This window comes from Mytilus californianus, unplaced genomic scaffold, assembly GCF_021869535.1.
Source record: "Mytilus californianus isolate M0D057914Y unplaced genomic scaffold, xbMytCali1.0.p SCAF_5, whole genome shotgun sequence".
Taxonomy (NCBI): Eukaryota; Metazoa; Mollusca; class Bivalvia; order Mytilida; family Mytilidae; genus Mytilus; species Mytilus californianus.
Window position 1 is genome coordinate 28187292 of NW_026262701.1, and position 23244 is coordinate 28210535.

The 23244-nt window shown below is 32.0% G+C and overlaps 1 protein-coding gene and 1 long non-coding RNA gene across 2 annotated transcripts; both read left to right on the forward strand.

The window, feature by feature from the left end:
- Positions 1-1060: 1060 nt before the first annotated feature.
- On the forward strand, positions 1061-4194 carry LOC127700259 (uncharacterized). The gene is made up of 6 exons (XR_007981513.1): positions 1061-1102; positions 1605-1698; positions 2111-2202; positions 2895-2982; positions 3393-3714; positions 4096-4194. It is a non-coding gene; the product is annotated as an uncharacterized LOC127700259 (long non-coding RNA).
- A 14820-nt stretch (positions 4195-19014) lies between these two features.
- Positions 19015-22503, forward strand: LOC127700256 (perlucin-like protein). The gene is made up of 6 exons (XM_052203680.1): positions 19015-19130; positions 19527-19665; positions 20380-20471; positions 21152-21239; positions 21789-22012; positions 22395-22503. Exons 1-6 carry the CDS (start codon positions 19056-19058, stop codon positions 22449-22451), a joined length of 675 nt encoding a protein of 224 aa, XP_052059640.1. The 5' UTR covers positions 19015-19055; the 3' UTR covers positions 22452-22503.
- The last annotated feature ends 741 nt before the right edge of the window (positions 22504-23244 follow it).

Genomic DNA, 23244 nt, shown 5'->3' on the forward strand with positions numbered 1-23244 from the left:
GGTGAAATAGACAGTCTCAGATACCTCGCCTATTTGTTTCTGAACAACTGAATTTGATTCTTTAAATGTATTTCACAGAATGCTCGAAAATCAAACATTTTTTAGACCAGTGCCTTCCTAAATATATGTTGCGGGTAACAATAACTGCAGGTAACAATAAAAAACACGATAAGTAGCATTACTACCAGTATATATCATTTTGACGAAAATTATGAGGCCCTGCCCCATAGGTCATGGTCCAATGACTTTGCATTAATTAGCAATGTTCATTGTTAAGTTTTCTGCTTATGTCAGTTTGATAAGAACTACAAGTGATGGATCAATGATATTTTGTATAAAGTTGCATCACTATCAGTACATATATTGTATCAGTTCACTTTGACGACTATTTTGAGGCCCAGCCACCTAGGACATGGTCCAGTGTCTTTCAATTAATTAGCTATTTTCAATGTTAAAATTCTGCTTAAGTTAAATAAATTGACAGGAACTACATACAGTAGGCAACGATATTTTCTATAAAGTTACACTACTGTCTGTCGACCATTTTCAGGCCCTGTCCACTAGATCATGATACAGCGACTTTTCAATGTTAAGATTCTTTCTTAAGTTAAATAAATTGACAGGAACTACATACAGTAGGCAACGATATTTTCTATAAAGTTACACTACTGTCTGTCGACCATTTTCAGGCCCTGTCCACTCGATCATGATACAGCGACTTTACATTAATAAGCAATGTTGCTGTCAATCAGATTGTCTTTTTCTGAATTGTATGCCGACAGGCGAGACATATCTCTGTGTCAACATTTTCTTTTAGGTATCATTTTTGTTATTATCGTTATTCATACGATTATTCGTTTTGTATTATAATTTTTTTTTGTATTATTATTATTGTTTTCATTATTTCAAAATGGAATAATATGGAATTGTTTTCAACTTGCGGTAATGTAATATACCGTATAAAGTGACTGATTGCAAGTAAACATGAAAGGTAATAATTCTCATATTAATTCTCTGAAATCCATTACCTAAAATATAGATACCTAAAACTCTCGTAGATGCATGTACAACCAATAGAACTGACGCTTTCTGTATGCAAAAGGTTCGTTGCTTTTATGAACTAAATTGTCATGTCAACCTATTTGAAACTCGTAGATTTTTTTTAGATACAATGTACTTGAATTGACAGACTTTCAAAAACTCATAAGATTCTAATAGAATTGTTTTTACTTTTTATTCTATTTATTTTCAGATTACCAAAGTAACATTGTCATATCTGTAATAGACATGGAGTGTCATTATATATCCGTAACTTTTCATAAGTATTAACTAGACTTTTATCAAATCTTTTCTACATAATGCATGCCCTTTTAATCGTTTTGCTGTTTGTTTTATTTTATGAGTTGAACAGGGTTTTGAAGGTTTACCATAGCAATATATTTTCATTCATATCAATACAAAGGTTAAAGACTGTCTGAAAAAATGTGTTCCCTTTTTTTATTTTGATCCTTTATGTTTTTGCAAGGTATGGTAAACTTTTTTATTTTTCAACTTTTTTACCCAAGTACATGTAAAGTTCCTTAATCTTAATTATTATTATTTAGATGAAGATGATTTTTCCATTGCTTGTGATATTTTGCTGTATATAGATATCTGGTATAAAATCCTCTATAAAGAGATTTGAAGAGAAGTTGGAAGGTAAGATACCAGTTTATTTATAAGGCTAATATACAGTTTAACCGACATAACTTAAAAAAAAAACATTTTGACTCCGTGCAAATAAGAGCTGAATAATATGCTGACATTCAGATGCCTTTTGTTTATTTGTGTCTTTGGGTTGCTGCTCTGTTATCCCACATCAATGAAGAGACATTAAATTTGCTTACATTTAAATCAAAGAAAGAGTGTTTTGTCGAAGCTATCCGTTTTCTATACATTTATACAACTTCAGACTGAATCGGTTATAAAAGATGCAACCAAAAATGCTGGGACATTTATTTTAAATATTTTTTCAATATGCATCAATCTCAGACATTAACTCATAAAATCATCAATTACAAAATACTTAGATCTTTAAAGAAAGCCTTTTCTTTTGTATAACTATTTGTAGAAAAATCTCCGAGATGTAGAACAGGATGGAAAGAAGTCAAAGACCGATGTTATTTCTTTTCCACTGACAAAAAACCCTGGCATGAGGCGGAGGTACGTGCTAAAAACTTTATATTAAACAGTGTGGAACAAGAAGAAACAATAGCTAAAACGGTATATATCAAAATATATTTAGTAAAACATAATAGGGTATATAGTGAATCATTCTTATCCTTTGGCTGATTATTGTCTCATTTGCTATAATATCACATTTCATGTTTAACCTCGGTGTCTGAGTGGTCAAAGTAAATAACTACTGCATCACTAGCATGTCAACACGGAAGATAGAGCTCGACTTCTACCTTAATTGACTAGGATTGTCGGTTTTCCTGCTGAAGGTCGTTGGTACTATCCGGGCTCTCCGGCTTCCTCTACCAATATAAACTTACCTCCAATATATAAGCAATAGTACTGAAAGTGACGTTAAATACCAACAGCCAATCAATCAATTATATTTCCTTATCTCTATAATGATAATTTTGACGGAAGACGTCATTTTTGTTTCCGTTGCCATGCAGTGATGTGCTTTATTCAAATTTATTTAAAAGTATACAACATATACATAAATGGCTTTTCAAATTTAGCGAAATTGGTTTTTACGACTGGTAACCCGACAGGAATCACATATATCATGTTTATATAGTCCTTTTAAGTAGAATTGAAATTTGTATAAAGTTTTGAAGCATAACGTTAGATATATTGTTTACTTCTAGATTTTGTTTTATTACAATCATTTGTGTTTGTAGGTAGAGTGTCGAAATCTAGGAGGGTACGTTACACAAGTTACTGATTCTGCAGATAATTCCTGGATTGTTTCTTTGATTACGAGTAAAAGTAAGTTTGTCATCTTTTTTTTTTAAAAGAAACCCGAGTTTTACATTAAAGTTATGAAACATTTACTGGTTTATAGATGTGTTCTTCATCCGGACTTCTCTCAACTAGTAGTAAAACTAATGATTAATAATAAGAGAGGGATAATTTGTCACTTGACTTTAAGCAATCAACAACATGTATTATATTCACTTTTGTTTTGTTGTAATTTATGTCCGCATAGTTTATTCAATTTGAATTTTTTTTTTAAAACGACCTATATTCTTTCAATAAATTTAACTGCTTAGCTTGCGTTGTACATGCTTGTGGAAATAAAACAAATGCAACACATGAAGTATCAATGAATTAATATTAATGTCTTGCAATTTCATCATATATCTAATAATGCCTGGAACTTGGGGTTAATTATACAGAAGTGATTCAGCAGAACTACTGGATGGGTGCAACAGATTTCAAGGAGGGTGATTGGAGATGGATGAACGATTTGTCTAAAGTACATTTTACCAGTTGGAGCTCCAGACAACCTGATAATGCAGGCGGCAAAGAGGACTGTGTTCATTTCACGACTGGAGATACCTATACATGTCTAAAGTACATTTTACCAGTTGGAGCTCGAGACAACCTGATAATGCAGGCGGCAAAGAGGACTGTGTTCATTTCACGACTGGAGATAACTATAAATGGAATGACCATGTGTGCAGCAATATGTTTGGGTATATTTGTGAGAGTCCTCAGGTAGTTATCATTAGTTACATATCTCTATTTAATATTTGATTTGACGCCACGATTTTATAAATAGCACGGTACAAAATGATACATCACTATAGCAGCAAATCTCTATACGTATTTTAAAAGTATCTCTAGATGTGTTAACTGGTCAACGATAAATCGTTCGGTGTGGATCGGTGTGTGATCCAACATTTACAAATACAAACTATCAATGGGTGAATTTTATTAAAATCACGTCCTTACAGTTGCAAATTGAATGTTGCAGATATGAGAATAAATACCGAATCCATTTCATTTTAGTTTTATTTTTTTCTTATCATTTTATGTATGAAATTTGATGAATATTTTCTTTTAAACAAAGACTTAATTTTTTGCATTATATTGTAGGGTTCCAATTGTCTTCCGTACTCAAGACTGTTAAAGAGTGCTGTCCGTAGAAAGTAGCAACATGCAACAAATGTGAAATAATAAAAAAGTTTTGTTTCATATTTGATTTCTTGTATTTATATATTTTCATTTATGAATGTGCCCTGTTGTACAATCCCATATTATTTCAAAATCCAAAAGTATATTATATGATGTGATGTACGTTAGGTTTCCGTAGAACAGTTTAGTTATCCAGCTAACTACATGTATTAACGATGAACATGGATTTTGTGTTTTAAGCTTTGGTATAAAGTTTTCAGTTCCCACTTAATTTGGTATTTGGTTCAATTAAAACTTGTTTTCGTTTTTATACGGATGTTGTACATACTATGGTCATTTTGTAGCCCAATATCCTGGCGTACTTCTCGATCAGAAGCACGGGTTTGTCCACTTTTGAAACCTTAACTTTCTATACTATTTTTTATGTTTACGTCTGTTCTGGCAATTTTTCATCGTCAGTTTCACCGACATTTATTTTATTTTTAATTTGCGTTATTATTCATCAGTTCTGTTTTATTATTCAATAATCGAGAAATCAGTGGAAGGTTGGGTGCTCAAACCGATACCTTCAAATTGACATGTAAGGACAAAGGTTTAAATCCATAACGTCAATGAACATAACATAAACGGAAAGAGATCATGGCTCATCTTCAAAGGAAAGACGACGTTGGGAAAAAAAAACCTAGACTAGTGTGATAGTCTGTCGTACATGTAATATTGTTAATTCTTAGGTTGCTGTTTTGTAGATGAATATCATTCTTTTTCATACGAAATCATAATGTATAGATGAAAATACATATCCCTTTTTTTAAGATTTTCGTAAATGCTTTTAAGGTCACGCCAAATTAATACCTCGTTCGTCGGATCACCCGAGTGTTGTGAAAGGTCGACAAGAAAAAGGGACTTTTTTAAAAAACCCGAGTCCGTCTCTAGATTTATGAAACAAAAATTTTAATCAGTTGTGCGTTTGAAAATAACGACATACAGGCACGGGAAATTGTCTCAAAAACGATCTAGATCTAACATTCAAAACGTTGTTCTCACAGGGAAAACGACGTGATTTACAAGATAGAAGGCGCGCCTGTATCCCTGCACTACTAAAGTCTGAAGCATTTTCAGGATCATCATTCTGCAGGTTAGTTTAGCAATAATCTATGTTCCGTAAGTACGTAATCTCAATTCCCGTACTACTAAAGGGAGGATGATCATCTAATTAGATTTAGATTTCCCAAATATTTTGTACAGTATAGCATCAAACTTTTTCACCCGTTCGCTCAACGTGTTGGAAGTAACGATGCCTACATTTTTGTCAAATGATGATGGAAGTCACAAGACAGATTCAACTAACTACCGTATCTCGGAACTGACGTATACTAACATTTTCTAAATTTACCACTTTTATAATAAACGCTGGACAAAACAGTTATGTGTGATATTAATACTTTATTATTCTGTTTTAGAAATTGAAGTCAAATGGTAGCATGACCATCTTCGAATGAAGCTTGTTTATGGTATTCATGCCTACCGTCATTTTACATCAAATTTATAAAAAATTTGGAAGCCTTTTCGAATAATTCTCAAAAAAATATTTCAATGTGTTTTGAAATTTATATTGTAAATATACACACTGCAGTTATTAATAACTTCAAGAATGATAAATAAAAAAATATATCATACCGTTATATCCCATCACAGTGCTCCTAATTTGACTTCCTTCACCTGCCTTGGGTACACGAAAGGCCAACCTAAAGCCAGAAAAATGTAATACTACTTTTTTCCCTACAATATTATAGCCAAATATATTATGATATACAATCTAAACGTAAACAGGAGTAGAATATTTGTAGTTACAATGGCAACGCAGGCAAATACCTTACTGTTTGTTTGGAGATATTTGTAATGTTTGGTATCTTTATTAAATGTTGCATCGCACAGAAAATAATAAGTTACTGCTGCAAACCAGGCCTACTTTTTGACTTAGCTCTTATTTAGCCATGTAGATAGATTATCAAATTGGTAAATTCAGACGAATTTATGAGGGAGAATTTAAGGATGATGTGACACTATATGTAAAGAATCCTGGTGACAACTCTGTGAGGGGTACTCAGGCGGCCTCTTGTAAGACAATTTTGTCTCTATCCAGTTCCCTTCATTATATTTTTCTCGTCCTAAATAAGCATGATATATTTGCCACAGGACGTTAAGCAAACACCACTCATTGACATCATATAAATAAAGGCAACAGTAGTATACCGCTGTTCGAAACTCATAAATCGATAGAGATAAAAACAAATCCGGGTTACAAACTAAAACTGAGGGAAAACGCACCAAATATAAGAGGAGAACAACGACACAACAAAAACACAACATTAAAATGTAACACACACAGAAACGAACTATAATATAACCGATGTTTTGTTCATAAATCAAACCATTGGTTTCTTGTTTGAATTCCTTTACATTTTGACATTTCGAGACCTTTTTATGGAATACTATGCGGTATTATTTTGTTCATTGTTGAAGGCTTATTTACCTACTTACATACGATTTACTATAGATGCTTACATCTTTGTCACTTGGTCTCTGTAAATAGTTGGAAAAAGTCTTTGGAAGATCCATGGCGTAAAGTACTAGTATTGTACTTTGCTAATATCAACTATATTCCATGAACTTGAAATAAGGGATACATAAACAGAACTTTATAAGTGCATATGGCTTCCTGATGTTTGTTTCGAGCCTACATGATGAATATTCTATTACTTATCAGGAACAATGGGATGCCATCTTCTCACTATAGTAATCCCTACGATGTTATGCGTATACCGATGCCCTTCCTTTGATGGTTATTGTTCTTTCGCGAATTGTATATAAAATAGAAGAAGGTGTTGTTTTGTCCCAAACACCAGGCTATTAGATAAGCATGTAAAAAATTATCAAAGGTTGTTTGAAACAACAGTAAGTTTTACATTAAAGCAGTATAATCCTAGAATTGTAAAAAAATCCTTCATAATTAAAAGTCTGTCATGCAGTTCATCATAAAGTATTACTGATTACTGGTTTTGGATAATTTCAGTCAGGTGAATTGAGTTGCCTCTCTTTGCCTGTAAATAAATAAAAGATATATTAATTGTGTTTATTCTGTTTATTATGTGTTTAACTTGGCTTGCTGCAATATATAGTTTCATTCATAAATAAAAGGATATATCCGGATATCACAAAAACCCATTGGTACAAAACAAAAATCAAAGATTCATAGATCAACAAGAAGTCTTTACGAATTTAAATAGACCCTATCAAAGATCTACAGTAACGCAAAACAAAGAATGCAAAAATCATAAAAATAGCTATAGACAACTATGACATGTTTCGTTACCGTTTCGACACACACCCAATCCGCTTTCATAGTCGGACTTACAAATCCTACAAAGACGTTATGACAATAGACATCATAGAAACTTCATGTTTCAATTTGCTTTCGAATCTAGATTAAAACCACCAAATAGACAGTTGAAAAGGGCTAAACTCATCACATCGATACCAAGCACAAAAAATAACAACAAAAACAAAATAACACAAAGTAAAGATCTGAGAGTACTCGCAGTTACAGAAAGCCAATAACAACTTATAAAAAATGATGAACCTGATACTAAATAAAGGCAACAGTAGTATACCGCTATTCGATATTCATAAATCGATTGAGAAAAAAACAAATCCGGGTTACAAACTAAAACTGAGGGAAACATATCAAATATAAGAGGAGAACAACGACATAACAGAAACACAACACTAAAATGCAACATACACAGACACGAACTATAATATAAAAATGGCCATTTTCCTGACTTGGTACAGGACATTTTAAGAAAAAATGGTGGGTTGAACTTGATTTTGTGGCTAGCCAAACCTCCCGCTTTTTTGCCAATGTTAAATATAACATTAAAATGACAAGATTACATGACAGGACAACAATACAAATAAATGGGAGAACATATGGGACAGAGACACACACAAATAATAGCTATCAAAAGGTACCATGCTTATAATTTAATACGCCAGACGTGCGTTTCGTCTACATAAGACCCATCAGTGACGCTCAGATAAAAAAAGTTCGAAAGCCAAAACAAGTACAAAGTTGAAGAGCATTTAGGACCAAAAGTTCCAAAAAGTTGTGCCAAATATGCCTGGGATAAGAAAATCCTTAGTATTTAGAATAATTCATACTTTTGCAAACAGTAAAATTATAAAAATGACTATATAATAGATATACATGTTAACACCGAAGTGGTGACTAACTACAGAATAAAAACGAATACGTAAAACAACCTAAACTAGCACATAAAATAGGCTTAAAATATCAATCAGTACATATCCAGCATCCAATGAATTTAGTGTAAGGATAATATTAAAAGTCAGAGAAAACAACAATTATTTGATAACATAGTAAAGACAACACCTTTAATGATTAACAAAGGCGTGATGATTGATTACTGTAACCATTCACCGAGGGTGGAAGGCATTGTTCTTATTTAATAATAATACTTTATTCCAAAAGCAAGTACAGCTTATAGGATACATACAATGTTTGACAAATTTATTATACATGCACCATATCACATAAAAAGACATATAATTCTTTACTTTTTATACATTGTGACTTGGATGGAGAGTTGTCTCATTGGCACTCATACCACATCTTCTTATTTATATATAATCAAATGTTAACTACATTTAATTACATTAAATCACTCTTATACCTAGAACAATATCAAGAATAACGTAGAGTATAACTTACATAGAATTGTTCAAATAAGCAGCGTAGTTTCTCAACTAATTTTAAGTATTTACGAATTATGTTCAGTTCTTTAATATTTAGAGAGACAGAGTTGGTTTCGCAACTTTGAAACTTTCAGTCCTGTAGACGAAAATAATTCTCTGAAGATACAAATCCGGCAGAATCGTTAAGACACGTTTAGCCAAAAGTGCAAGCCTAGGAAAACTGCTCTCGTGTATAGCCTACCTCTTTTCAGAGGCATTTCAAATGACAATCAAGCTCAAACATTCGTATATTAATTTTGATTGCTAGAAATTAAAGATTATGGCTATACTTTATGCAAATTTCTTATATCATCCATTCATTTCATTAGACACGCGGCATTTGTTAATTTTCACTTACCTTTCATAAGCCCCGCCCACCCATAGCAACATGTGATAATATTAGCAACGGGTGTTAATGATTAAAATCAACACCCGCTGAGCCCGAAGTTTTCCGATCCGGGACAATGAACACCCGCTCCGGCCGAGGTTTACCGATTATAATTTCTACCTCATCTCCGTCGTTTTGTTGTTATTATAAACTATCTGACAGGCAACCGATTAGTCCAGTATCATTTTGGTATTCCATACTGGGTACTACCGAGCGACACTCGAGTACTTATTGACATCCCTAGTTTATATCTAAGTTGATATAATGAGAGGATACACAAAGTGCACCTATTTTGACAGTTATTTTTGACAGTTATCTTCACAAACGTAAAAATCGAATAACTGAACGATGTTTTATTTTACAACTCCACAGTTTTCATCGCTATTCTTCTTTCTAGAATTGTCAAACTATATAAAGTAGGAGAAGGTGTTGTTTGATCACAAACAGCAGGCTATTAAATAAACATTTATACAATTGTCAAACGTTGTGAAGTATGAACTGTTACGATTTTAAATATTGTTTTTTGTGGTTATGATTAATGATTTTAGATAAGTTTAGTCAGGTGAATAGAGTTGCCTCTCTTTGCCTGTAAATAAATAAAATGTATATTAATTATGTTCATACTGTTTATTATGTTAAACCTCGGATTGTTGCAATATATAATTTCATTTATGAAAAAAGGGATATATCCAGTTAACACGAAAACAAATTGGCACAAAATAAGAAATAAAGATCCATGGATCAACAAAAAGTCTTTAAGACTTTCAACAGATACTCTGAAAGGTCTGCAGCAACGCCAAACATAGAATGCAAAAAACATTAAGATAGCTAAAGATGATCATGACCATGTTTCTTTCGGCTTCGACACCTCTCGATTATTGCAACCAAGGACTTCCGCTGATTTTTGTTATGCTCAACACTTGGTTCGTTTTGCATGTTTTGAGAAGATTCCCATGCGTGATGCATATGTTTTATACTTCATACAGCCGATAAAATTGTGAAAGGATTTAATAAGTTGAGGACTTAACCCTCCTCTTTAATCTCGATTAATGGAATAAACCGTATAGATGCACACAAAAGAATAAACAATAAATATCCGTTCAGAAATAGCACTTAACTACAAAATGTTTAAATATATATATACCGATATAATAGACATTTACAAGTTATAAATACTCAAATATATTATATCATATAATGTTCACACTTACAAAAAGCGAGATTAAATAGAAGTATCGACTGAATAGTTGTTGCTTGCTTAAAGTTCAGTGGCAAATATTTTATACATAGTCAGGTCTAATAACCGAAATACATGTCCAGGGCAACATACAGTTAAATCGTGTAAAGTTTGTTACAAATATACATGAACATGTATTATCTCATTTACTATAAAAAAAAAAATTGCAATCAACATGCATTTTGTGTTTTGGGCTTCCGTATTTAGTTGTATATAGTCGAATATTGTTCATGCTATGGTCATTTTATAGCCCGATTTCCTGCTGCACTGCTCTTTTAGAAGCATACACGCTTGTCCAAATTTCAAAGCTTGCCTCTCAATACTATGTTTATAAATAAGAAGATGTGGTATGAGTGCCAATGAGACAACTATCCATCCAAGTCACAATGTGTAAAAAGTAAACAATAATAGGTCAAAGTACGATCTTCAACACGTAGTCTTGGCTCACACCGAACAGCAAGCTATAAAGGGTCCCAAAAAAACTACTGTAAAACAATTCAAACAGGAAAACCAACGGTCTAATCTACATGATCTATACAAAAAACGAGAAACGATAAACACTAATGAACCACACCAACAAACGACAACCACTGAACAACAGGCTCCCGACTTAGGACAGGTGCATAAAAAGGCATCGGGTTTAAACGTTTTTATAGGCGCCAACCTTCAACCTAACCTGAAACAGAGGTATAACATTACAACATTAAAAGACACACAATAAAATATCAATTGAAATGGCTTAACTCGATCAAAAAGACAAATTGAATACACAAAACAAAGTAAATATACACTGAACGAATAAGTTTGATCTATGACACAATATAAATAAAAAAAAAGATGTTTCAAGGTCAAAAAGACAACTTTAACCTGAGACAAATTGGCGTCTAATAAAGTAACGTATACAGGCAAATTTAAATATAAGTGTTTTTAGGAGTACAGAAATACTTTTTACAAAATAAATTTGTTATTCATAGTACGAGTACAGAAGTAAATCCTTTTTTTCGTCATACTAAAAAGTAAGACGAGATATAACTCAAAATAAATAAACATTGAATAACAGAAATGCATTACAAATTGTGTCAACAGGTTAAGTTAACACGAAAGTACGATTTGAGAGTACTATTTTTGTCTGTTTGACAATTTTTCATCGTCAGTATCACTGACATACATATTTTTTAATAGAATGATTTTTCAGGATTTTTATTTTCAATGTTCGTTTATTATTCCTCATTTGAACTGTTTCATTCATTAGTCGAGAAAACAGTGCAAGGTTGAGTAATCATCCTGACACCTTTAAGTTGCGAAGTAAAGTTTTTTTTACAGGGAAAACGACGTCATTTAGCAGATAGAAGGCGCGCCTGTATCCCTGCACTATTAAAGTCTGAAGCATATTTAGGATCATCATTCTGCAGGGTAGTTTAGCAATAATCTATGTTTCGTAAGTACGTAATCTCAATTCCCGTACGATTAAAGGGAGGGTGAACATCTAATTAGATTTAGATTTCCCAAATATTTTGTACAGTATAGCATGAAACTTTTTTACCTGTTCGCTCAACGTGTTGGAAGTAACGATGCCTACATTTTTGTCAAATAATGATGGAAGTCACAAGACAGATTAAACTAACTACCGTATCTAAGAACTGGCTTATACTAACATTTTCTAAATTTACCACTTTTATAATAAAAGCTGGACAAAACAGTTATCTGTGATATTAATACTTTATTTATTCTGTTTTAGAAATTGAAGTCAAATGGTAGCATGACCATCTTCGAATGGAGCTTGTCAATGGTATCTATATATTTATAAAAAATAATTTTTAAATATACACACTGCAGTTATTCATAACTTCAAGAATTATAAATAAAAAAATATATTATACCGTTACATCCAATCACAGTGCTCCTAATTTGACTTCCTTCACCTGCCTCGGGTACACGAAAGGCCAACCTAAACCCAGGAAAATGTAATACATGTACTACTTTTTCCCTACAATATTATGGCCAAATATAATATGATATACATTCTTACCATAAACAGAACTGGAATATTTGTAGTTACAATGGTAACGCAGGCAAATGCCCTACTGTTTGTTTGGAGATTTTTTTAATGTTTGGTATCTTTATCAAATGTTGCATCGCACAGAAAATAATAAGTTACTGCTGTAAACCGGACCTACGTTTTAACTTGGCTCATATTTAGCCATGTAGAGAGATTATCAATTTGTTAAATTCAGACGAATTTATGAGGGAGTAGGATGTTGTGACACTATATGTAAAGAATCCTGGTAACAACTCTGTGAGGGGAACGCAGGCCGCCTCTTGTAAGACGATTGTGTCTCTATCCAGCTACATTCTTTTCCTCGCCCTTCATCACGTTCGACATACTTTGCAAAACTGTCGTATTTTACTGCATTTTATTTTTCTCGTCCTAAATAAGCATGATATATTTGCCACTGGACATTAAGCAAACACCACTCATTAACATCATATAACCGATGTTTTGTGCATAAATCAGACCATTGGTTTCTTGTTTGAATTCTTTTACATTTTGACATTTCGATACCTTTTTATAGAATACTATGCGGTATTATTTTGCTCATTGTCAAATGACTATTTACTTACTTACGTACGATTTACTATAGAGGCTTGCATCTTTGTCACTTGGTCTCTGTAAATAGTTGGAAGACGTCTTTTACTTTGCTAATATCATCTATATTCCAAGAACTTGAAATAAGGGATACATAAACAGAACTTTAGTAGTGCATATGGCTTCCTGATGTTTGTTTCGAGCCTACATGATCAATATTCTATTACTTATCAGGATCAATGGGATGCCATTTGCTCACTATAGTAATCCCATCGATGTTATGCCACCAAATAGACAGTTGGAAAGGGCGTAACTCATCAGATCAATATCAAGCACAAAAAATAACAAAAAAAAACCAACAACTTAAAAGAACACAAAGTAGAGATCTGAAAGTACTTAAAGTTACTGAAAGCCAATAACAACTTATAAAAACTCATGTACCTGATACTAACATATCAATCAGTACACATCCAGCATCTAATGGATTAAGTGTAAGGATAATATTAAAAGTCAGAGAAAACAATGACCTTGTGCAATGCCAAAGTATATTTCACTTATTCTTTTCTGTAATCTAAATGCAACATTGTCAAAACTGTCTTATAACTTGGTTATTTTTTTTATCATAATACTGTTCCTGTGTTATTCAGTAGGGGATCGTTTTCATCTCGGCTTGTTTCAATATGCGTTAATCTGATCATTATTTTCAGATAATTGTCTTTTACGGAGAGTACATGTATATTCAATTCTATTATCATGCATTAATGCTTTTGCAGCTTCTATGGGTATATCTTGTTCATCGTGTTCAATTTTACTATGTAGGGGGGGGGGGGGGGGTGGGGGGGGGGGGGGTCTGAGGGGATTTACCGTGATTACCTCTTTCACTTATTATGTGGCATATTAGTACTTAGTGGGTCAGTCACCACTATCAACTCAGGATTTGAATAACCGAGCCTACTCCAATGCATGAGACTTATGATAAGTTCAGGTTATAGTCAGTATATATATTTTAAATATCAAATGCTTAAATTTTTCCAGCCACAACTATCAAGGGCAGAGAATATTTGATAACGTAGTAAAGAAAACACATTTAATGATTAACAAAGGTGTGATGATTACTGTAACCATTCACCGAGGGTGGAAGGCATTGTTCTTATTTAATAATAATACTTTATTCCAAAATCTAGTACAGCTTATAGGATATATACAATGTTTGACAAATTATTATACATGCATCATATCACATTAACAGACATATGATTGTTTACTTTTTATGCATTGTGACTTGGATGGAGAGTTGTCTTTTTGGCACTCATACCACATCTTCTTATTTATATATAATCAAATGTTAACTACATTTAAGTACATTAAATCACTCTTATACGTAGTACAATATTAAGAATAACAGAGAGTATAACTTACATAGAATTGTTCAAATTAGCAGCGTAGTTTCTCAGCTAATTTCAAGTATTTATGAGATTGTTTAATACTTTAATATTTAGAGAGACAGAGTTGGTTTCGCAACTTTGAAACTTTCAGTCCTGTAGACGAAAATATTGATCTGACGATACAAATGCGGCAGAATCGCTAAAACACGTTTAGTAAAACGTGAAAGTCTAGAAAAACTGTTCTCGTGTATAGCCTATCTCTTTTCAGAGGCATTTCAAATGGCAATCAAGCTCAAACATTCGTACATTAATTTTGATTGCTAGAAATTAAAGAGTATGGTTATACTTTAAGCAAATTTCTTATATCATTCATTCATTTCATTGGACACGCGGCTTTTGTTAATTTTCACTTACCTTTCATAAGCCCCGCCCACCCATAGCAACATGTGATAATATTAGCAACGGGTGTTAATGCTTAAAATTAACACCCGCTGAGCCCGAAGTTTGCCGATCCGGAACAATGAACACCCGCTCCGGCCGAGGTTTACCGATTATAATTTCTACCTCATCTCCGTCGTTTTGTTGTTATTATAAACTATCTAACAGGCAACTGACTTTAATATACCATACTTGGTACTACCGAGCGACACTCGAGTACTTATTGACATCCCTAGTTTATATCTAAGTTAATATTATATGAGGATACACAAAGTGCACCTATTTTGACAGTTATTTTTGACAGTTATCTTCACATCCGTAAAAATGGAACAACTGAAAGGTGTTTTATTTTACTTCTCCACAGTTTTCATGGCTATCCTTCTATCTAGAATTGTCAAACTATATAAAGTAGAAGAAGGTGTTTTTGTTATCACAAACAACAGGCTATTAGATAAACATTTATACAATTGTCAAACGTTGTGAAGTATGAACTGTTACGATTTTAAACATTGTTTTTTGTAGTTATGATTACTGGTTTTAGATAAGTTTAGTCAGGTGAATAGAGTTGCCTCTCTTTGCCTGTAAATAAATAAAATGTATATTAATTATGTCCATACTGTTTATTATGTTTTACCTCGGATTGTTGCAATATATAATTTCATTTATGAAAAAAGGAATATGTCCAGTTAACGCGAAAACAAATTGGCACAAAAAAAAATAAAGATTCATGGATCAACAAAAAGTCTTTTATAAGAATTTCAACAGAGACTATCAAAGACCTGCAGCAACGCCAAACATAGAATGCAAAAAAAACATTAAGATAGCTAAAGATGATCATGACCATATTTCTTTCGGCTTCGACGCCGCTCGATTATTGCAACCCTGGACCTCCGCAGATTTTTTTTATGCTCAACACTTGGTTCGATTTCAGAAGACTCCCATGCGTGATGAAGATGTTTCATACTTCATACAGCCGATAAATTGCTAATTAGTTGAGGATTTATTCCTCTTCTTTAATCTCGATTAATGGAATAAACCGTAAAGATGTACACAAAAGAATAAACAATAAATATCCGTTCAGAAATAGCACTTAACTACAAAATGTTTAAATATATATATACCGATATAATAGACATTTACAAGTTATAAATACTCAAATATATTATATCATATAATGTTCACACTTATAAAATCTAGATTAAATAGAAGGATCGGCTGAATAGTTGTTGTTTGCTTAAAGTCCAGTTGCAAATATTTTATACATAGTCAGGTCAAATAAAAACGAAGAATGAGACGTAAGACATACATCAATGACGCTGTAACCAAAGGCAACAGATTACCGAATGACATGTCGAGGGCAACATACAGTTGAATCATGTAAAGTTTGTTACAAATATACATGAACATGTATTATCTCATTTACCATATAACAAAATTGCGATCAACATGCATTTTGTGTTTTGGGCTTCCGTATTTAGTTTTAAGCTTCCACTTAATTTGATACTTTTTTCAATTAAAACTTGTTCTCGTTTTTATACAAATATTGTACATGCTATTGTCATTTTATAGCCCGATTTCCTGCTGCACTGCTCGTTTAGAAGCATACACGCTTGTCCAAATCTCAAAGCTTGCCTCTCAATACTATTTTTTTTAAATAAGAAGATGTGATATGAGTGCCAATGAGACAACTATCCATCCAAGTCACAATGTGTAAAAAGTAAACAATAATAGGTCAAAGTACGGTCTTCAACACGTAGGCTTGGCTTACACCGAACAGCAGCTATAAAAGGCCCCAAAAAAACTACTATAAAACAATTTAAACAGGAAAATCAACGGTCTAATCTATACAAAAAACGAGAAACGATAAACACTAATGAACCACACCAACAAACGACAACCACTGAACAACAGGCTCCTGACTTAGGACAGGTGCTTAAAAAAGCAGCGGGTTTAAACGTTTTAACAGGCGCCAACCTTTAACCTAACCTGAAACAGTGGAAGAACATTACAACATAAAAAAGACACACAATAAAATATCAATTGAAATGGCTTAACTCGATCAAAAAGACAAATTGAATACACAAAACCAAGTAAAATAAAATATACACTGAACGAATAAGTTTGATCTATGACACAATATAAATAAAAAAAGATGTTTTAATGTCAAAAAGACAAATTTAACCTAGGAGAAATTGGCGTTAAATAAAGTAACGTATACAGGAAAATTTAAATATAATAATTGTGTTGTTAGTACAGAAACACTTTTTACAAAATAAATTTGTTATTCATAGTACGAGTACAGAAGTGAATTTTTTTTTCGTCATACTAAATACTTATCAAAGGTGGTACATATTTGAAATAGTAAGACGAGATATAACACAAAATAAGTAAACATTGAAAAACAGAAATGCATTACAAATTGTGTCAACAGGTTAAATTAACACGAAGTACGATTTGAGAGTACTATTTTAGTACAATCTTTCATCGTCAGTATCACTGACATACATATTTTTTAATAGAATGATTTTTCAGGATTTTTACTTTCAATGTTCGTTTATTATTCCTGATTTGAACTGTTTCATTCATTAGTCGAGAAAACAGTGCAAGGTTGAGTAATCATCCTGAAACCTTTAAGTTGCGAAGTAATTTTTTTTTAATCAAAAGCCTTAGAAATGTTTGTCGTTATAAATAAAAGCAGATACAGGGTAAACATCAATGAATTTCAAAATAACTAAAACGGCATCTTGAGGGCAAGGTACAGACTTCAACAATAGACAGGTTTTTATAGAATATGTCAAGCTCTAAATCGTCACGAATGTAATAAAGTTATGAAATTTAAGAAACATTATGGGAAAGATCTGCTATCAACACCCAATTCCCAAAATAACAACAACACACTATTTAGATTTAAAAACGGTTAATGAGGTAAATATAATGAAATAAGCTATATAATTGCCAACGATCGAAGATGAAATATCTAATTTTAGAAAGAGATCTAAAATCGAATTGTAACAGATTCAAATTCTAATTCTAATTAACAGTTTTTTAATAAAAGCTCAAAATTCATGATTTTTATGAATAATATTTGTAATGTTTGGTTAGGGTGTTCTTGAAATAAAGCGATATGAATAAGTAACAAAAGCGAGATATAACGACATATAAGTTTAGGCTTTGAACACAAATACATGTAAACAAAACACTTGGCAATATTACATCGGTTTAGGTTTCCTACAATTAAATGATCCTTTGGAACAAATAAAGATGCGAACAAACTCGATGTCTTGAAATAAATCAGAGTACCAGTACCCAAAAAGATTCGACAAATGTATGTTTAAATTTTTTGTATGTCTATTAATCCAGAAATTCCAATATTATACGTCAATTTACGTCATTCTATTTTTGACATGTTATATTTACAAACAATCCTGTAGTTCTCTCCAAACACACACCAAGGTAAACCATTGAATATTCTTTCTGCATCTTTTTCGAATAGATTTGAAATGTGCATAAATATATTTGGAGTATTGTACATGACAGAAGACCCTAGTTTTTTTACATGTCTATGTGTGTTTTGTTACATCACTGTGTAGTTGCTTTATTGGTGTCTTCCCAACATCTCTTGTTATCATAATATATATTGATGGTAACTAACATATATATTCAAAAAAAAGTTTTGTCATTAAAGGCACTGTAAACACAGCTATTACACCAAACCCTTTACATAAACAAAAATATTTTAATTATAAATTTTAAATGAATCATGATTATAATTATTAATAATATCATTATTGTTATTGTCATTATTAAAGATATGATTATATTTTGTATTATTGTTATTATTATTATTATTATTATTTTAAGATTGAAGAAGATTGAATCGTTTGCAAATTTTGGTAATGTGATATACCGTATAAAGTGACTGATTGCAAGTTAACATGAAAGGTTATAATTCTCATATTAATTCTCTGAAATTCATTACCTAAAATATAGATACCTAAAACTCTAGTAGATACCTGTACAACCAACATAACTGAATGTAAAAAGTTCGTTGCTTTTATAACATCAACTTTCATGCTAACCTGTCTGAAACTCATAGATTTTTTATTTAGAAGTACAATATACAATGTACTTGAATTGACAGGCTTTGTACGTAACTTTCAGAAACTTCTAAGATCCTAATAGATTTTTTTTTTTTTTATTCATTTTTGGGGTAACCAAAGTAACATTCTCATTTCTGCAATAGTAATTTTATATCCGTAACTTAGTATTTAACTTTATTTAACTAGACTGTTATCCATTTTTTTCTACATTTTGCCTTTTTAATCGTTTTAACTGTTTATTTTAGTTTTTGAGCTGAACGTTTTTTTTTTTCAGGTTTACCATACCAATATATATTCAATCATATCTATACGTATGGGGGGAGACTTGTCTCAAAAAATTAACTTTTTTTCTCTTTGAAAGGTATCGTAATTTTTTTAATTTTTCACCATTTTTTACCCAAAATACATGTAAAGATCCTTAATCTTTATTATAATAATTTAGATGAAGATGATTTTTCCATTACTTGTGGTATTTTACTGTATAATGGTTGTGAAATCTGAAACATGCCTTGGGAGCCAAGAAAAAACAATTTTATCTGGTATAAAATCCTCCATTAAGACATTGGAAGAGAAGTTGGAAGGTAAGATACCAGTTCATTATAGTACTAGTATACAGTTAAGCCGCCATAACTTTAAAAAAAAACTTTTAGAGCAAATAAGAGCTGTATATGCTGACATTCAGATGTCTCTTGGTTATTTGTGTCGTTGGGCTGCTGACTCTGTGGCTTGTATCCCAAATCTCCTTTTTTCATACTAATATTTCACTGAGTGTCCTGCCGATAATGTATATCATAAAAATAAAACTGTGAGCCGAAAAAACAGGACTCCAGTGACACCAATTGTATTCATATTTGTTGATATATTAGCGCTGTGGCGATTTCAAACCTGTAAACAGGTTTTGTTTTAACATATTTGCATATTTCAGCGGATTCATAACAAAACGAGACTGCATTGCCTTAATCACCACCGAGGCGATCTCTTCAGTGAAAATTTGACATAGGGATGTGTATTTTAAATGGTGCAAACTTCGTAAATGATACTTTTGTTCTCAAAAATCTATCAAATGAATAGACATTTAATTTACTTACTTTTAAATCAACGATAATGTTTTCTAAAAATTTTTGTCGACGCTATCCGTTTTTTATACATACTATACTATAGCCAAAAATGCAAGAACATTTATTTTAAATATTTTTTCGATATGCATCAATCTCAGACTTAAACTCATAAAATCATCAATTACAAAATTCTTAGATCTTTAAAAAAAAACGTTTTTTGTGTATTACTATATGTAGGAAAATCCCCGAGATGTAGAGCAGGATGGAAAGAATTAAAAGACCGCTGTTATTTCTTTTCCACTGACAAAAAATCCTGGCACGAGGCGGAGGTACGTGCTAAATAAATGTTATTTATTTAAAATTTAAAGAACAAACAATAGCTAGAACGGCAGATATCAAAATATATTTAGTAAGACTTGATAAGATGTATAGTGACTCATTCTTGTCCTTTGGTGGATAATTGTCTTATGGGCTTTCATACATGTTTCAGATTTACTGTTGAACCACGGTGCCTTAGTGGTCAAAGTAAATAACTACTGTACCACTAGCCTGTCAACACTGAAGATAGTGGTCGACTTAAATTTTAATTGACTAGGATTGTCAGTTTTCCTGACGAAGGTCAGTGGTTTTATCCGGGCTCTCCTACTTCCTCTACCAATAAAAACTGACCGCCACGATATATGCAATAGTACTAAAAGTGACGTTAAATACCAACACCAAATCGATAAATTATATTTCCTTATCTCTATAATGATAAGTTTGACGGAAGACGTCATTTTTGTTTCCGTTGTCAGTGATATGCTTTATTCAAATGTGTTTAAAGGCATACCACATATATATAAAAGCTTTTCAAACTTAGAAATATTGGTTTTTACGACTGATAACCCGACAGGAATCACATTTAATTAGTCCTTTGAAGTAGAATTAAAATTTGTATACAGTTTTGAAGCATTACGTTAAACATACTGTTTACTTCTATATTTTTTTTTTCAATTCTTTGTGTTTGTAGGTAAAGTGTCGAAATCTAGGAGGGTACCTCGCACAAGTTACTGATTCTGCAGAAAATTCATGGATTGTTTCTATGATTACGAGTAAAAGTAAGTTTGTCATCTTTTTCTGCTTAAAGAAACCCGAGTTTTACAAGCTATGGATCATTAACCTGGTTATAGATGTATCGTCTCCCGGACTTCTCTCACCTGGCAGTAAAACTAATGCTACATAGAGGGATAATTTTCATTTGACTTGAAGCAATCAATCAACACCTCATATTTATTACATTTTTCAAATCTGATGTTTGATAACTGAAAGTGAACAGTTTTAAGTATTAATATGAAGGTTTGTAGGATTTACGAGTTTAACCATTATCTATAACATGTACAAAATAATGGTTCACATATATTTTGATGCAATTGAAAATATGTATTATATTCAATTTCGTTGTGGTGTGATCTATGTGCACACAGTTTATTCAATATGACATTTTTTTTAAAAACGACCTAAATACTTTTAATAGTTTAAACTGTTTAGCTTGCGTTGTAAATGTTTGTGGAAATAAAACAAGTGCAACATGAAGTATCATTGAATTAATATTATTGTGTTGCAATTTCATCATATATCCAATATAGCCTGAAACTTAAACTATTCAGAAGTGAACCAGCAGAATTACTGGATAGGTGCAACTGATTTTAAAGAAGGTGATTGGAAATGGGTGAATGATTTGTCTAAAGTACATTTTACCAGTTGGGACTCAGGTCAACCTGATAATCATCAAGGCAAGGAGGACTGTGCTCATTTCGGGCATACACATAAATATAAATGGAATGACCATGAGTGCAGCAATATATTTGGGTATATTTGTGAGAGTCCTCAGGTATTTATTATTAGTTACATATCTCTATTCAATATTTGATTTAACACAATGATTTTATAAAGGGCACGGTACAAAATCAAAGGATACATCATTATAGCAGCAAATCTCTATATATATTTTAAAAGTATCTCTAGATGCGTTCACTGGTCAACGATAAATCGCTCGGTGTGAATCGGTGTGTGATCCAACATATACAAATACAAAATATCAATGGGTGAATTTTATTAAAATCACGTGTTTACAGTTGCAAATTGAATGTTGCAGTAATGAGAATACATACCGAATCCATTTCAAATGTTTTTTTCTTTCTTATCATTTTATGTATGAAATTTGATGAATATTTTCTTTTTAACAAAGACTTAATTTTTGCATTATATTGTAGGGTTCTAATTGTCTTCTGTACTCAAGACTGTTAAAGAGTGCTGTCCGTAGAAAGTAGCAACCTGTCGTGAAAAAAGTGAAATAATAAAAATTGACTTCTTGTAATTATATATTTCGATTTATGAATGTGCCTTGTTGTACAATCCCATATCGTTTCAAAATCCGATAGTATATTGTATGATGTGATGTGCGTTAGGTTTCTTTAGAAACATTTTAATCAGTTGTGCGTTTGAAATTAACGACATACAGGCACGGGAAATTGTCTCAAAAACGATCTAGATCTAACATTCAAAACATTGTTCCCACAGGGAAAACGGTAGTATTTGTTCTTCCATAGGTGACAATTAGGCTATTTCTCGAATCATGTCCTTCATCGGAAAAGATCGTCAATATTACGCACTCCCTTAAAAATGTATGAGGTCATTTACCAGATAGAAGGCGAGCCTGTATCCCTGCACTATTAAATTCGGAAGCACTTTCAGGATCATCATTCTACTGGGTAGTTTAGAAATATAATGTATATTCCGTAAGTACATAATTTCAATTCCCGTAGAACTGGAGGGTGAAAATCTCATTAGATTTTAATTTCCCGAATACTTTGTGCAGCATCAAACTTTTCACCCTTAAGTGTTTGAAGTGACGATGCCTACATTTTTGTCACGTGGTGATGGAAGTCACAAGGCAGATTCAACAAACTACCGTATCTCGGAACTGGCGTATAGTGTCTTACATTTTCTAAATTTACCACTTAAATTCTGGAAGGCTTTTCAAATAATTCTGAAAAAAATATTTTAATGTTTTTTTAAATTATATTGTAGATAAACACACTGCAGTTATTCATAAATAAATAA

Coding starts and splice junctions, on each gene's coding strand:
- LOC127700256 (XM_052203680.1), top strand. CDS start 19,056: ATGCTAACCTGTCTGAAACTCATAGATTTTTTATTTAGAAGTACAATA. Junction 19,666..20,379: donor ATTGGAAGAGAAGTTGGAAG/GTAAGATACCAG, acceptor TACTATATGTAG/GAAAATCCCCGAGATGTAGA. Junction 21,240..21,788: donor TTCTATGATTACGAGTAAAA/GTAAGTTTGTCA, acceptor TAAACTATTCAG/AAGTGAACCAGCAGAATTAC.